At 39.2% G+C, this 16,676-nt stretch overlaps 2 protein-coding genes across 3 annotated transcripts; both read left to right on the top strand.

Moving 5' to 3' along the window:
• The first annotated feature begins 1,697 nt into the window (after window positions 1-1,697).
• LOC108250824 (B-cell receptor CD22-like) lies at window positions 1,698-6,711 on the top strand. The gene is made up of 11 exons (XM_017440917.3): window positions 1,698-1,817; window positions 1,909-1,985; window positions 2,212-2,502; window positions 2,580-2,813; window positions 3,686-3,784; window positions 3,871-4,083; window positions 4,181-4,513; window positions 5,140-5,394; window positions 5,601-5,694; window positions 5,782-5,833; window positions 5,920-6,711. Exons 2-11 carry the CDS (start codon window positions 1,931-1,933, stop codon window positions 6,007-6,009), a joined length of 1,716 nt encoding a protein of 571 aa, XP_017296406.1. The 5' UTR covers window positions 1,698-1,817; window positions 1,909-1,930; the 3' UTR covers window positions 6,010-6,711.
• Window positions 6,712-7,318: 607 nt separating this feature from the next.
• Window positions 7,319-16,516, top strand: akap8l (A kinase (PRKA) anchor protein 8-like). 2 transcript variants are annotated; one of them, XM_017408468.3, is made up of 13 exons: window positions 7,319-7,462; window positions 8,201-8,242; window positions 9,241-9,457; window positions 10,749-11,346; window positions 12,007-12,106; window positions 12,204-12,250; window positions 12,357-12,387; window positions 12,529-12,634; window positions 12,882-13,023; window positions 13,995-14,100; window positions 14,186-14,316; window positions 14,692-14,787; window positions 15,329-16,516. In XM_017408468.3, exons 1-13 carry the CDS (start codon window positions 7,438-7,440, stop codon window positions 15,794-15,796), a joined length of 2,109 nt encoding a protein of 702 aa, XP_017263957.1. In that variant the 5' UTR covers window positions 7,319-7,437; the 3' UTR covers window positions 15,797-16,516. The 2 variants fall into 2 exon arrangements, with proteins under 2 accessions (XP_017263957.1, XP_017263949.1); XM_017408460.3 differs by having other exon boundaries at window positions 12,201-12,250.
• Window positions 16,517-16,676: the final 160 nt, after the last annotated feature.

Below are 16,676 nucleotides of genomic sequence, written 5' to 3'. Positions count from 1 at the left end.
TGTGTGTGTGTGTGTGTATAATGTAAAACACAATCCACACTTCATATGCCTTTGTTCTGTGATTGCACATAATAGCTCCCTCTAGTGGCCAAATGCTTGAACTTAAAAGAAACCAAGTTTTTAATGCTGAACACTCAAAGCATGTTAAACCATATTATCATGGAAGTGTGTGTGGGTGTGTGTGTGTGTGTGTGTGTGTGTGGGTGAGGGGGGGGTTAAAAACTCCCAGGTAATAGTCAGTGGATGTACATCTACAAATGATCAGCATTTGAGGTCAACTCCTTTCAAGATGGCCACATTTCATTTCAAAATGCCTGCAATTCTGTCAGTTTTAGAAATATTAAGCTAAAATTTGTTGTAGTAGTAGCTGAGAGTCATCCCCAACACATACTCGGAGCACTAAAAGATTGTTTAAGCATTCGACATTCGAATGGCTGTCAAATCTGCAGCAACAGCATGATGCTATCATGTTAATATGGAGCAGAATCTCTCAATATGGACCTTGCTGAATCTATGACATGAAGAATTAAGGCAGTTCTGAAGGCAAAAAGGGGTCCAACCCTAAACTAGCAAGGTGAACCTAAGAAAGTGGCCTGTCTGGGAAGGTAAAACTGTGTAGGTTCACATGTAAACAAAACCAAAAAGGGTCTAGCCTCTGAACCACAGGGACTGAGGTTTTAATTTAACAACAGCTTTCAGAACAGGGAAGTGGTCAAAACAATCAGCAACTAAACTCGTTCGCTTTTATGTTTGAAATCGATTAGAAACAATCTGCAACTGTGGAAAAATGTGAATTATTTCTTTTTTCTTTTTTTAAATGAATGAAACACTTTCAGTTACTGAGACAGGCTGGGGATAATATTGTTTTATTTGTTAAGAAATACAAAATAAAAAAAGAAGTGGTTAAAAAAATGTCATATACGTGATTAACACAGCTTGGACTTGCATGTTTAGTTGGTTTCAGATGAAGAAAACAAGCTGATGAAAGAGAGATTTGGTGTAAAACAAAGTATGAAATGGCTGTAATCAAGTTCAGGCTTCATGCTGCAGGTTTAGTGATTAAATCTAAATATGAATTCTTTAGATGCTTTGATTTTCATTTATAATAAATGTTTTTCTCACAAAATATCCAATTTTACAGTAGGATATAGTTTGTACTGCCAACAGGATAAATAATGATGAAAATTATTAGCAAAATTTAAAAAAAAATCTAAACTTCTGGCTGAGCAGTGCAGTCCTGACTATAACTGTCTTCAAACAGAAATTTGAGAAAGAAATGTTTTTTTCTTCCTTTAGAAACTTTTGTATCTTGGAGGCTGTCAAATGTGCAATTATTTAAGTAAAATTGTGTTAAACAGTAATAAATACTTTTAATAGATTTTCCCAACTTCAGACTTTTTAATCTGTAATTTAAATGCATGATTTAATTGATTAAATTCACAGCATAACTATTTTACTTCCTTTAGCTGCTCAATGGCTTCGCAGATAAAGCTTTCACAGCACCACGTCTATTTTAACAACATCAAGCTGCAGTGCAAAATGTTTCACAATTTGATGTAAAAAAAAATAATAATGTGAACATAATTTTCCGAAAAAGAAAAAAAAACCTGAAGTATTAAACGAATCAGATTAGATGTAATCAGAGCTGAGTCTTGTAAAAATTTGACATTTCAAAAATCTTCTCTCAAATTGTTTCACAAGACGTTAGAAAACGGAAGGAAGGATGCGTTTCAGCTTCAGAGTTTTGTGTCGTTTGATTCCAGCAGTCACACACTCACACTCAGTTTTTGCAACATGACGGCTGTCAGCTTTGACTGGTGAGTTACATTTTCTTTTTATTATTTAGGATCCTAATGCATCCCCTGTGGAAAAAAAAAGAAAAATTCACATGTTTCTTTTATTAAACAGAACCTGAAGAAGTTCTGGAGCCATGCTGCTGTCAGAAGCTAAATGGGTTTTTTTGGGCTTTATCTTGTGCATCTCAGGTATTTATTTTAATATATAGTCAATGTTTATTGCAAATGATTATAATTTTAAAAATACACTAAAAGAATATGTCAATTATGTTCTGAATCATGCACTAACATTTACCTAAAGATTTTATTCCAGCTTGACATGAAACAAAAATCAACAAATTTCTTGTGTTTTCACATTTCATTTGCCTTTACCGAACTGTTAATGTTTAACAAAGCTTGTGTTTGTCTTTTAAAGAAGGAAGGCACATCTGCGTCTTGAAAGGTTCATTTGTGAATCTCACCTGCCCAGAGGCTGAATCTGCAGGCAGCACTATGTGGTACACCGCAATAAGAAATGAATCCGTGTATTCCCTGAAAGAGCTCCCTGCAGACGGAAATTATATCACACATAACGTAGATGAAAATTATAATGCCACTCTGACGATCGTAGAGGTACTAGAAAGAGATGAAACTGTTTACTGCTGCCAAAAAGACCCAAAAAAGGCCAAACTCTGCTGGGAAAAAGGAACTGAGCTCCACGTTGCAGGTGCAGCAGCTCCCCTTTTTATTCATTTAAAGATATCTGAGTTTGAATTATTTTGACTTTTTGTGTTGTAATCTCAGACCTTCAGGTGAAGGTGTTTCCTGCCTCAGAGGGACAGAAAGTTACTCTGATGTGCACAACCAGCTGCGCTCTGACTGAAAGCCCCGCAGCCTTCATCTGGTACCAGAACACAGAGGTCCTCTATGAGGACTGGTCTCCCTGGTACCAAGAGCTGGTCAGCAGTGAGAACTCAGTCAGATACTCCTGTGCTGTCAAAGGCTACGAGGAGCTGAGAGCTCCTGAAGTCTCAGTTGGTGAGTTACATCCACAGACCTCACATTAAATGGAAATGTTTGTTCTATGTACATCTTAAAACAATTAACCTTTGGGAGCCAACCCAAATCGAGATAGTCACCACAACTAACTGACCAAACACAAAAATCAATCAGTCAATCATTTTTTTTATATAGTCAATTACCTGATATGTTAAGGTGACCAAACTGCTTTCCATTTAAAAGCAGCAGAAAGATGTGGCATAAAACTATTTAAGGAGACAAAAAAATAAGCAAAAACATAGGAAAGAATCATAAGAGCAAATAAAAGATTACAAATCAGGAACAGAAGGATGCAGTGCTAGTTACTATTAAAAGCTAACCTGAATAAATGAGTTTTCCAGAGGGAGCTGGCCGTGATTAAGTCAGTTCTGTAGATATTGTTCTAAAATGTGGTGCAGCTGTAGCTGAGAGACATTCCCAACACATGCTCCAAGTGCTGCTTGTTGCGTGAGATTGTCACTTAAAACTTTAGCTCTGTTCGTCTGTTAGCAAAATAGGTAGATCTACAGCTGATTAACTCTCAGAGTAAATTCAATTCAAGATGGCCACCACAACAGCTATTACTTAGTCAGTTTTACTGATATTGAGCTAAAGTTTGGTGTGGTAGTAGCCGAAAGGCGTTCACAACACTGAGCGTGAGATGTTGTGACATTGCGTGAGGTCGTCCATATAGTTTTTTTCAAGGTTTGACCAAAACAGCTGCAAATCTGTCATTTCTCAACATAAGCAGATCCTAATCTAAAACTCAGCACGAACAGTGTTGGGCAATAAGTGTTCTTTCAAGAAATGCTAGGCCTTTAATTTGTTTCATCAGAACAGGAATAATCTTGCTGCATTAAATCTTGATGCAGATTCTGTCACTCCGGCCTGCTTTGTTGTGAAATACGCAAAAGGGCGAATGTGTGCTCAGAAATCCGTGGATGAACCCTGCTCCGTCACGTATCCCAGAGGTGAAGTATCCACGTGCCAACGCTCCATCTGCATCAAAATGACCAGCGTGACCTGATGCAAAGTTTGGTTTTTGCTCTCCCATCAGATGTGCGCGTGCAAGTGAACCAGGAGGCGAGCATTTCCACTCTGACCTGTAACAGCAGCTGTCCTGCAGCTGTTCCTCACACAGAATTCAGGTGGTACTTGAGCAGAATGTTGTTCCCGGAGTGTGAGAGTCAGGTCCTCACCGCCTACAAGCTTTCTGCACATATCACCTGTGCTGTGAAAAGCAACGAAGATCTGCTCGCCAAGGAAATATGTGAGTATGATCCAACATGCAGAACAACTTGAGCTAACAAAACAGTATTTTTTGTTGTTGTTGTTTCAACTATTTTTTTTTTTTCATTCTAATCTAGGCCTTGACCCAAACTGCATAAATGCAAATTACATCAGAAGCAGAGTGTGTATGCTGGAAGGTTCCTCGGTTAACATTTCCATCGCATACTCACACCAACCTCCACACCCTTTCTGGTTCAAAATAACAAGAATTGTTGAGGGGATGATCGACACTGTGGTCAGAGTTGAATATTCGGACCGCGTGAAGGGTTGGTGGGACAACCAGAGAGTCCTGCACACGCTCAGAATTCACGACCTGAAGAAGAACGACTCAGGAGAATACATGTTCAGTCTCCACATATGTGAGCACTGTAGAAACTCAGACTTACCAGGAGTGATGTTAGTTATCACAGGTAATACTTCAGCTTGTTTATCATGTGTACTAAAGTCTAGTTCATGAAATTAACACATATATACGCTGTTTATTTTAAGATGACTTCCCTTCATTAAAGAGATATTTTTGAATATTTGAAGCGGTGTTCAGTGAAGTTATCCGTAATCAGCATCTTATCTGCCACAGAAATGGCTGAGAGCATTATCAGTTTGGAAAATCGGTCAGAGGTTTTCTCAGGCGAAATGAGCTAAAACCTAAAACAGTTCCAGTCTCAAAATCTTCATTTATAAACCTTTACATCGCTGTCAATTAGGGTTGGGCCACGTATCAAGCATACACATATCTAAAATAACTATATCACAAGTGTTGAGTATAAAAGCAATTTTTTTTAGCTGGCTACATCAAATTCTTTGGGAGTTCAGCTTTTCCCAGGCACTCCTAATGCATCACAGGTTGCTCTTATCCAGAAATCTTCAACAGAGCACATTTTAAAACTCCATATTATAATCTGTAAGAAACTGCTGTGTTTAAAACAATATAAGGTCAAATAATTTTAAAGAGTAATTTTCCGTATTTTCTTCTGCGTTTTACAGCATTTTGTGGTGAGTTGTTTCACTTGGTTTTCTGGGCTTAACCATGTTTCAGGTCTGAAAGTGACCGCGACTCCCTCTGCTGAGGTGACAGAAGGTCAGAAGGTCACGCTGACCTGCACAACCAGCTGTCCTCTGACGGACACCGTCTACATTTGGTACTTCAACAGTCAGCCTCTGGACCTGCCCGAGATCCAAAGCAAGCATTTGGTTCTGAACCCGGTCGGCCACCAGCATGCAGGAAACTACTCCTGCGCTGTCAAGACTCCCCAGAATATCAACTCAACCACCGAGGCTCTTACAGTCAAAGGTAAGCATGGCATTAAACCGCAACCGTGATAAACGGATGCCTCAAAGGATATTTTACAATATCTGGTGGGAGAAAAGGCAGAATTCTTCCGTGCTAAAGTTTGTGATTTATGACAGAACCCAATCACACTCAGTTATCTTTAATTTTGTTATATATACAAAAAATGCCACACTCCTAACATACTTGTAACACTGCTCTCTCCACAGCACGACAACAATCCGTTATGATAAATAATATATTAAAACTGGCTGTCATATTACTGATCCCTCTTGTTGGACTCACGCTGTGCACGATGATGAGGTAAAAGGACAAAAAAAATCTAACCATTGTGCAACCCATGCACGTCATCTTGTCATCTGTTTTAAACTTTCTTGTTCTCACATCCAGAAGAAGAAAAAGTGTGTCTGTCAGTGAAGAGATAAAGGATGAAACTGAGCTGGTGAGTGCAAAACATGAACACAAAATTACAATTTGCACATCTTTTTTTTTTTTTTTTTCGGTGCATGTGTATCCTTTTTCTTTCAGGTGGACCCGCTGTGTGTGAGAGCCAAACCAAGGGTGAAAAATCCCCCAACAGAGGGACAACAAGAACAGCAGCAGGAAGATGCTATGTAACACCTGTTGGTTTGGTTGCACTTAGTTAAACTGTTGAGTACAGCCACAACCCTCAAAGCAACAGAGATAAAACACGTCTTTTATCTTTGGGATATCTTATTCCTGCCTTACGCATGGATCTCACACTCTTATCTATAATAGAGAACATCCATTTTTTGCGTGCAGACCTTTACCGCTGATGGTCATTTCAGATTCAGAACTGCTCATGCTGCATAATATTGCTAAAGCTAAGAGATAAGGGCACCATATACCGTATTTGCTGACTTTATTAATAATTTTGAAGTTGCACGCTAGAAACTGCCAGAGTATTTTGATAACTCAGTTGCTGGGTTATCAGATATCAGGTCTCCACATGTACAAATTTAAGCACTTCCACTTGCTCAACTTGAGGGCAAAGGTCACAACTTGAAGGCTTAGATCACAACAGAATAAATGAGATTTAAACTCACAAAACCTGTTTGTTTTTTTTAACCAGCAATACGTTCTACAAGAGGAAAAACAAAACAGAAGAGGTGAAAATGGAAAATAACTATATAAGGGATATAACGAATGTTATTATGAGCAGCAGCTAAAAACTGCAACTGAATATTTTCTTCTAAATAAGTAAGCCAAGCATAAGCTCAAAGTTTAAATGATTCTGCATCAGTATGTAGCATTGTACAAATTTTTTTTTAATATGTTTAATAAAAACTACAAAGTTGAGAGTGTGTTTTGCTCCATTATGTTCAATACAAAGTGGTGAACAGTAGAAATCTTCATATTATATTATATTATATTATATTATATTATATTATATTATATTATATTATATTATATTATATTATATTATATTATATTATATTATATATACTGTACGTAATGAGGCCTCATTGGTCACGTGATTTCGGGGTGCGTCGCAGTTACAGGTGTTGTGCCGAAAAAAGCACCCCTTTCATAGGAAGCTTGTTTGCAGTTGCATAACAGCCTTATCAGAAGTACGTGTGTCTGCAGTTTTTCTTTTATGAAATCTCTTAAAATTGTTCCTCGGTATAAAATAGATTTAATAGTATCGTTAGATGACTGGTATTGGTAGATACCAGACGTTTTTCTGATGAGAAATAGCAAGGAGTAGCCTTTTACGTGGCTAAATAAGAGGGTTTTTAAAAATCAGCATTTATATATATGTATATATATATATCATAATTGTGGATAGCTGTGTCCTTAAATATATTCAGCAACACAAAACAATTAGACACGTTTAATTTAAATAATGAGTGAGAATAAACGCTTTGAAATGCGCTTTCTGTGAAGGCGGGGTTCGACGGCAGGGGTGCATTTTTCGACACAACACGTGTCGGTTCAGCTCCGAAACCCACACTGTCCTACTTAGAACTACTCGCTTGTTTTCAATTTTATTTTTTGAACACTGCACACAAAAAAATAAACAACATGGACAGCAGGGGCTATGGTTCCGGTGAGTATATCCGTCCTCTGTTTGTGGCATTTGGCTTCATTTTTAAATCCATTTCAGCAGCTTGCTGCGTTACAAAGGAGAGCAGCCACATTATGCTAGCTCTTAGCGCTAATGCTAACGCATGTTTTTTCTTCAATTTCTTCTGAAGAACAACAACATTCGAACTATCCGACTAGAGCTTGAATCAAACAAGCTAAAGCTAGTCACCGACCTGTTTTAAATGTATTTTGGTAATAATCATACAAGCAAGAAGAAGCTGCATTTAGGCCCGTTTGCTAACAGAAACGTTGCACCGTTGAAGCAGTTTCCACATTTTCTGTGGTTTCGTGCTTTTGTTTTTGTTTTTTATTTATTGTTGTTGGTGTAGTTTTAAATCAAATGTCTCTCTCGGTGTTTTGCTTTAGTTATCTGGCCTATTCGTTGAAATGGATCGCAGTGTCTCATATAAGCAAAACGTTCAAAGACGGGGATGGTCGATAAAATGGCCGCCTCCGTCCAGAGCAATAAAATCTAAACTTTTATCATTTATTATTTATGTCACTGGTTGAATTGCGGATTTAAAACCAGTGCAGGCAGCTAACAGCTTGGGATGATTAGAAATAGGATGATCGTTAGAGCACAAGTGCGGCTGGTTTTAAGGTTCATTGAAGTGTTTTAGTTGCTAACCTAAGTGTGAAAATCAGTGCCTGGTGTCTCCATTTCCTGATTCTGGTTTTTCTTTTTCTTTTTTCTTTGCAGGTTATTCCAGCTGGGGAGGTGGAGGTGGAGGTGGCAACAGGGGTGAGAGAAATAGTAAATAACTAACTGTGCATGGGCACTTTGCTATTAATGAACAGCCAAGTGGCGTCATCATATTGCATGTCCTGAATGGGCACTGAATAGAGAACTGCATTTTTTTTCAACCAAATATTAATTATTCTAAACTGATTTTCCTCCGGAAATCCTGATCAGCAATTTTATTTCAGTTCAGTTGATATGTAACAAGTCGACTTTGGATTATACTATATCCTGCAAAATAAAATGTAAACAAAGACTTGCAAATTAAAGTATAAAATACAGCTTAAAGAGCTTTTTATTTATCTTTAAATAAAATGAAGCATGCATTATTTATTTGTTTTTATTTCCCTCTGGGATCAGTAAAGTGTCTGTCTCGCTCAAACTAATCTGACCAAAACTCAACTTACATTGAAGAAAATCAAAAATAAATTCATAAAGGTTTGGGTCTACTAAAAAATATTGATGTTGATGAATTACCATAGTTGATGTCATCAATTGTATTGACTGTTCCCTAATAGAGCGGTTATGAAATGGATGAATGCTTTTGTTATAATCTGATTAAGATTTTAGTTTCATGATACTTGCACACAGTTGCAAACTTGGCACTGTGAGTACAGTATCGGGGTATAAGTTACCCATCGTCGCTCTTTGTAAAAGCTGCTAAAATTCTCTAAATTCCAAGAAAAGGTGCTCCAGTGCTTATTATGGTTATTTTTTCATGTAATCATATCATCTATTAGTTATAGGCAGTAGCCTGTGGATTCTATTCTTAAGTAAAATCATCCTGTTTGACTAAAACTTAATTTTTTTAACATTCAGAATGCTTGGTATAAGTTAGGTAATTTAGAAGCTTGGAGTACTCACAAGCTTATTCCTGTAGGTATTTAGACTTTGTCAGACCAGACTACGGGAGGAAAGCCCACTGATGTTGAAGATGTGTTGTAGTGACCCCTGTAGCAGGACCTGGAGGTTGTGATCGTCCTTTCTTTTTGTCCTTAAAGGCTCTGGTGGCTTTGACCTGTACGGAGGAGGTTATAAGGGCTCGATGTCTGGACTCGGGAGCTATGGAGGAGGGGGCCAAATGAAGCGGGGGCTCTCGGGAGGATCTCTGCTCTCATCCACAGACGCACACGCGGATGCAGTCATTGCCAAGATTAATCAACGTCTAGACATGCTCTCTCAGATGGAAGGGGGGTTCAAGGGGCTTCGGGGTGACAGGTAATATTATTTCCTTTTTTTGTGGCTGTAAACTCTTTTCAGTTGGTTCCACTGTCTCACATCCACATTAGTAAACATGTTAAGATGGGCTGCAGTAGTTTTTCTTTTTTAACATTTTTTTTATGCACCTTTATTGTCATGGCATTTGGTTGGTTGAAAGCAAGAACTAAATTTTGCTTCATTTCTGAATCATATTTAGCCAGCTGAATTTGGTCCACCTAGATTGGAAATAATATTTTGGTGTCTGTAGTGTCATTGGCATATTAAAAAGTCAAAGGTGTTGTCTTCAGTTAGAGTTTTACAGTGGCATCGAAGCACAGAGTTTATTTTAATGACAAACTAAAATCATGCTTATTTGAACTGGAAGAACTGATTTTATCTCAGTGGTGAATTGTTTGAGCCTGCTAAGGCTCTGGTCTACGTGTTACAGGTTTTGTGAAGATGTGTGTGAGATGCATCCGAGGAAAACCTTTGCTTTGTTGCATTTTATCTTAGTGATTTGAGAGGGAAAAGAATATTATTTCTTTTGAACCCTAGTCGTTCTGTAAAGGCATGATCTCTTGGCATGGAGGAGCAACCAGCTTTTCATTCATAACAAACATCCTTGCATATAAGGCCTGTCCATCTTTTACGTAGCTCTCCTCAAACATTTCTTTTGTCTTGTTTGTGTTCACACACTTTTGTTTCCCTCATCCTCCACGTGACCTAACCTGTGTTCTGGCTTTAGGTTACGCAAGAAAGATGAGTTTACAGGTGCTGGCCTGTTCTTACGTCATAAACATGAAAGTTTTATAGAAAGATGTTTGGTTCATGTATTAAAAAAAAACATCCACACTGCTTTAAATTAATGTATAGTTTTTTTTATATAATGCCCCTTTTTGTGTTTTGTAAAACTAAGTCACATCCCAAGATGTTTTCCTACTTGCACCTGTCTAACGACGTTGCTGTTTTCTGCTGGGCCATGTTCTTGTTTGTTCAAGGTTTCCCAGCCTCTCCTTTAACAAGGAAAATGAAATGTAAAAATTGCATTTTTTTAAATCTGCAAAAGTTTCTGTGAAGAATAATAACACATAAGATAACAGACCACAAGTACAACATCATATTGTTTTAGATCATCCATTTTTGATCTAATGTGTCGTTGAAATAAATATGGGAGTGACAAGAAATTTGAGAAAGCAAGAAGATGGAGGAGAAGGAAAAGCAGGTGGAGAAATCCAAACCTGACTGGCCCCCCTACCTCTCTTGCTTTCTGCTTTTCTCTATCAACCCTCTTCCTCCCTCCCTCCTGCAGGTTTGACCAGTACGAGTCATTCGACTCGCGCAGCTCTGCTCTCTCCTCACGAGATCTCTACAGATCTGGCGGTGATAGCTATGGTTTTGGGGATGATCGTGGAGACAGCATGCTGCTGAGTCAGCGAGGAGGCTCAGGCTTCGGAGGGGGAATTGGGCTAGGGGGAGGAGGAGGCTTTGACGGCCCCTCCTCTTCCTATGGAGTCGCAAAAATGCGACAGAATATGAGGGAGTCCTTCGCCAGTGCCCATGGAGGAGGTTCTGGAGGTGGAGGATGGGCTGGAGCAGGCCGACGGTCCCCCCGAAGGGGTGGAAGTGCTGGGGGTCGAGGAGCTGGAGGAGGGTTTGGAAGCCGCAGGTCTGACCCCACTCCATTAGGTGGAGGTTTGCGGGGAAGTGGTAGCGGTGGCCAGTCCCACCGTGGCCACTCTCCAGGAGGTGGTAGAGGCAAGCTCCCATCCCTCCTGTCCAACCGCGTGTACCCTGAGAGTGGTGGTTTCCAGGGTTCTGCTCCAGGGCCTCAAGACTTTCCTGGGAGGCATATTGGAGGGGGCCCACGGGGTGGCCGCCAGCGAGGCCGCAAGAGACCCCTCAACAAAGTAAGTACCTCCAGCTCAAAAAAAAAAATCCTCAGACGCTGGGCAGAAGTTAACCCCTTTCTGAATCCCTCGATTCTTTTTTTCCTCACATTTGACATAAATAGTTGCACTTCAGAGTCCATCAAGCCTTTGATTACAGTGGACTGTAGTGTCTCATGGAGCTGCTCTGTTTTACAGTAAAACAAGTGACTTCTCCTTGCCTAAAGCTTTGCCTTATTTAGCTACAGGGTGTTTATATTTGTTATTTTTACCCCTGTAGTCCTGTGTAGTTTAAAGAAAATGTTAGCCTTGTGAAGGTTAAACTTTTGAAGAAAAACATTTGTGAGCCTGCTTTTGAACCTGCAGTGCAGCATTTCAACATATCGATTATTCTATTCAAGTCATTTCTGATCACAGTTCTGATCAGACCCATGAACGTGAAATTAAATTTTGCACAATGGAAATTATGAAACAAACATTTCTGACCCTCTTGTTTAATTAAAACATGGCGCTCAAAAGTGATCATAGAACCTGAAAAACTGAAGGTGGAGACCATAATTCTGCACTGCAGGTTTACAACTTAAATTACCAATTTTTTGTTTCTTTTTTTGTGATTTTTATTTTTATTTTTCCTATTTTACTCAAGTCTTTTGAGTGCAAATGAGTTTTTGTTCACTGTAGCAGGTAAAGCCTCAGCGTGACGTTCAGAAGAAGAGAAAGATTGATGAACCAGAATCAGTGACTGATAAGACCGAGGGTGAAGGATCGGAGACCACACAAGGTACCCTCGGAGTTGAAAGTGGTGTATGAGAACATCATGCCAGTTCTTTGCAGACAATATTTATACTCTCTCGTGTTCCTGTGGTCTGTTTCAGCAGAAGAAACTCCCAAAAATGGTGAAAGTAAACCAGAACCTGTCACTGAGGTGAGGGGGTGAAATGTTATCAGTATCTCTGAATCTTTTGTGACTCGTCAAGTTGGTTTTCATAAACCGAGCTTATCAGAGTGACTTCTCTGTTTCTCTTCTCCAGGATGCAACCCCCTCTGAATCAGGAGATAACGGTAAGCTTAACTAAAGTGGCTTTTCAGTTTGTATTTCTTCTCTCCATGCAATGCAATACTTATAGAATATGACTAAATTAAATCTTTTTTTTCATTTTTTATTTTTTTTTTTTTGCCTGTTGTTGTCGTTCTGCTGATCAGCTACGCCCAAGCAGGAGGAGAAGAAGAAGCCTCAAGGAAAACCGTCTCCGACTCAGGGTCAGGAGAAGCAGGCAAAATCGAGAAAAAGGAGGGGATTCCTGGAAAGGTTAGGAGGAAAAACTGCAAATGAATAACTCTTTCTTCTTGTTTTCTCTTTTACATTACCCTCGTATTGGGTAATTACCATACGTTTTCAAATGATTATGTTCTGATACCTTACTTTTTGTCTTTTTCTCTGAGTAATTGGTTACGTAAGAATCAGTAACTTATTTTCTGACAACATTTTTGGCCTTGGTTTGAATTCCATTTTGTTGAAAATGACTTAATTTACTTTGTTGGATTTTTTCCCTCAGGATGATGTTTGCATGTTCTGTGTGCAAGTTCCGTTCGTTCTACAAAGAAGAAATGGAAGCTCATCTTGAAAGCCGCTTTCACAAGGACCACTTTAAGTTCCTGACCAGCCACCTGTCGAAGCCCACCACAGACTTCTTACAGGTGACTGCATTGTTGTGCATTTCTTTTGGCGTATTCACGGACTTTGTGCATTTTGTAGGAATGTGTTTACGAAAAATGTTGATGAACGGGTTGACAGGTGAGGTCAGGCAGGAGTCCCCGTGCACTATGATGTTTGCAGCCTCGTTAGCAGGTGGAAGAGAGCCTGTGGAGAGAAAAGGGATAAAAGTCTCAAGCAAGACAGTATACATGTGTATGAATGAGAGAGTCATCCATGCAAAGCAACAGGCAGTGCTCAAGAGAAGTGAAGACGAGAGTGCAGGCAGGGTGGAGAGGGTGGAAATGAGTGGCAGGGGTGATTTGAGACAGAAGGATGGCTAACTTCAGAGAGGCAAGGCTGAGGTGGTTTGGACATGCGAAGGAGGGTCAGTGGATATGTTGTACCAAGGATGTTGAAAATTAAGATGCCAGGCAGGGAAAAAGGAAGACCACAGAGGAGGTCCATGGATGTAATGAAGGAGGATGTCCAGTTGGATGGGGTGAAATGAAGGCAGTGGAGACCCCCTTAAAGGAGCTGCCAGAAGAAGTTGTTTAGATTACAAAATTTGTATCCCTTCAATAAAAGAAAATGTTCTGTTGTTATCCAGTTAGGAACTTCTGGAAATGTTACAACCTTTGCATTTAGGTTTCAAAAAAATGTGCACATTGTGAATGCACAGCATTGAGAAACATACTTTGTGTTTTTTTAATTAAATGATTCTAATTCTTTAGATCCTAATGAAATGTCTGGGTCAAGCTTTAGCCCAGTAGTGATGCATTTCAAGATGAAGTTTTGATTGTTTGTGTTCAGTCTTAGCAAATCTTAAGTTTCAGTTTCTTAGCAAAGCATGTTTCATGTGTAATGAATGATCTGAAGCATGCAGTGCAGTTTAGACTGTTTATGAATGAGTTTGAGCTGTCATTTACAGAGTACATGCCAGATTGTAAACTTAACAAAACTTTGAATTTTGTAGGAGTATTTGAAGAACAAAATTAAGAAGACGGCAGAGAGGATCAGCCACATGGAAAACCACACCGCTGCCATCTGCCAGGCATACAAAGACCAGGACCTCACCAGGGGTAAGCAGCAGCTCAGTTTGGATCGGTGCAGCTAAAACAAGGGATGGTATCGCTCACTTCAGACATCTTCTCAAACACTGTGCAGAGCTCGGCATGGAGCACTTCATGAGGAAGGTGGAAGCAGCGCACTGTGCCGTATGCGACCTTTTCATCCCCATGCAGCCACACCTGATTCAGAAACACATCAAGTCTCACGACCACAACTACAACAGGAAGGTATGGCAGATTGTCCCAACAGTGTTTAATCACATTTACTGTTCCTTAACTTGGTAATGTGGGAGAAAAGAGCAGCTGGGAGAGCATCACTAACAATACAATCAACTTAATCAGATCCCTGTATGAACTGTCTTAATGCCAGTCTACGTCATGCTTAAATCTGAGTTACTTCAAGCAGCATTTTGTAACAAAAGATACTGAAATAGTTTCAGTTGAGAATATTTTCCCACACTTTTCTAAGCGGTATTGTTAAGGATATGGCATGAAATCTAAACATGTTTGGTTTTTATGTACCAAATCACACTTGGCAGCCATATTTCCCCTGTGGCACCGTCTCTGAGACGTTTGCAGTAAATCTGGACTTTTCTTTTCAAGGGTATGATGGAGCAGTCCAAGTGGGGCAGCCTGTCAGTCGCTCGTAGCATCCTCAATCACAAACTCATCAGCAAGAAGCTGGAGAGCTACCTCAAGGTACTTGCAGATCGACATGTAGCCTGACAATATCAAAAATAGATTGAGTACTGTACAGGTAGAGTCTGGTGTGTTGTGCTGCAAATAGAAACACGCTTTGGAATTTGTAGTAAAATTGTTATGCCATGTTTGCCAGTGTAGTAAGGAGTAAAAACATTTACCAAACTTTTACTTTGGTGCTCTTTCCTTTTCATATGTTTAAGTCTTTAACTTACTTTATAACAATATGCAACTGATTAAAGTAAGAGAATGATAAAATTATCTATTTATTGGGGATTTCTTTTTCTGAAATCCAGCTCCAGATTTTACAAAGGCACTCTGGTTAATAACTGTTGTACATTAAATGTGATTAATGAAACATACTCTCTAATAAACCACAAAAAAACATTAATGCTTTGTATAATATTCTGGTCAAACATTAGTCAAAGCAGATTTGTAACGGAGTAGACTTTCAATTGTGCTTGAATGGAGCAAGACTCTTTTCTTATTGAAACCTTACCTTTTTTTTAAATGAATGTTTTTAATTTAATGTCATTGTCAGGGCGAAAACCCATTTGTCGGTAACCAGGACGAGCTGGATCCAGAGAGCTCTATTGCAATGGACGTGTCAGAGATGGAGTTAACCGGTGAGACGGCGGACGACCAGACAGCAGCCACCCAAGTCCAAGATGAGCCTGAAGGGGAGGCAGACAAAGAAGGGACGCAGGAGGAAGCAGCAGAACCGGCAGCAGAACTAGAGACATCAGCAGCAGTGGAGAAGGAGGATGAGCAGGAGCAGCAGCAGCAGGAGGAGGAGGAGGAGGAGGCAGAGGTGGTGGCAGCAGCAGCGATAGAGGTGGAGGAGGAGGAGGAAAAGATGGAGGAAGAGGAGAACCAGGGAGATGAAGGTTTTGGTCTTGGAGAGGAAGAGGATGAGGGATATGTTGTGCATGATGAATTTGCTGAAGAGGGATTACCGTGTGACCAGGAGGAGAGTGAAGAAGCTTACACTGTGGGGGATCAGGAGTGACTTGTGTAACATTTCTGTTATATTTCGACCAGTTGGTGACCCCTGCTGTCCATTAATGCTAGGATTATTAATGTACATACCTCCACTGTCATTTACTATTTAAGTTTTTGCTTCTGCCTCTTTTTTATTATTATTATTAGCAAGGGTTTACATTTTGGGTACAATAATTCTTTCATGCTGAAGATGAAAATGAAAAGAAAAAACAAGCTGAGTTACACTTAGGAACTCTAAATTTATGCATGATGGTCTACCAAAACCTTTATTTGAAGGTTCTCAGTGGTCTCCTCCTTTCCAGTCTTAATTCTCAGTTCATTAGCTGCTTGTGCTTTTTTTTTTTTTGGTCATAACAAGACAAGATCGGTCTTTTCCTTTAAACCTTGTGAAGAAGATAACTTGTCATATTTCAGATGTCAAATTTTTGTTCCTAATATATTTCTCGTTCCTTCTGTGTAACCTCCAAATTGTTTTGAATTTGTTTTAGAGATCATGAGTGTTATGTTTTCTCAGTTTACGCAGTGTCATAGCATTTAGATCACAGAAAACAAAAATAAATGGGTGATATTCCAAATCTGGCAAAAACGTACAGCAAGTTGAGCTTTTTAATCTTCCATTTAAGAGCTCGGTTGGTGGGGAAAAAGTGTGAAATAATCTGAATGTTGTTCAGAATACAGTTGTAATTGTTTTGCTTCACCGAAGAAATAAACTTGTTTAATAAATCCATTTTTTTTTTTTCTGTCATCTTTCAGGTCAATTTAAAATACTAGTCTGAATGTGCAGATTTATGAATTGATGTGAGATTAATGAACAGTAAAAGTGTAAAATTTTTAACTTTGTTAAGTAATTGTTTTTTATCAAAGATAAGTTTTGTTCTGTTTACTTC

The sequence above is a fragment of the Kryptolebias marmoratus genome, linkage group LG3 (assembly GCF_001649575.2).
Source record: "Kryptolebias marmoratus isolate JLee-2015 linkage group LG3, ASM164957v2, whole genome shotgun sequence".
Lineage (NCBI taxonomy): Eukaryota > Metazoa > Chordata > Actinopteri > Cyprinodontiformes > Rivulidae > Kryptolebias > Kryptolebias marmoratus.
This window is presented reverse-complemented; position numbering and strand designations above follow the sequence as displayed.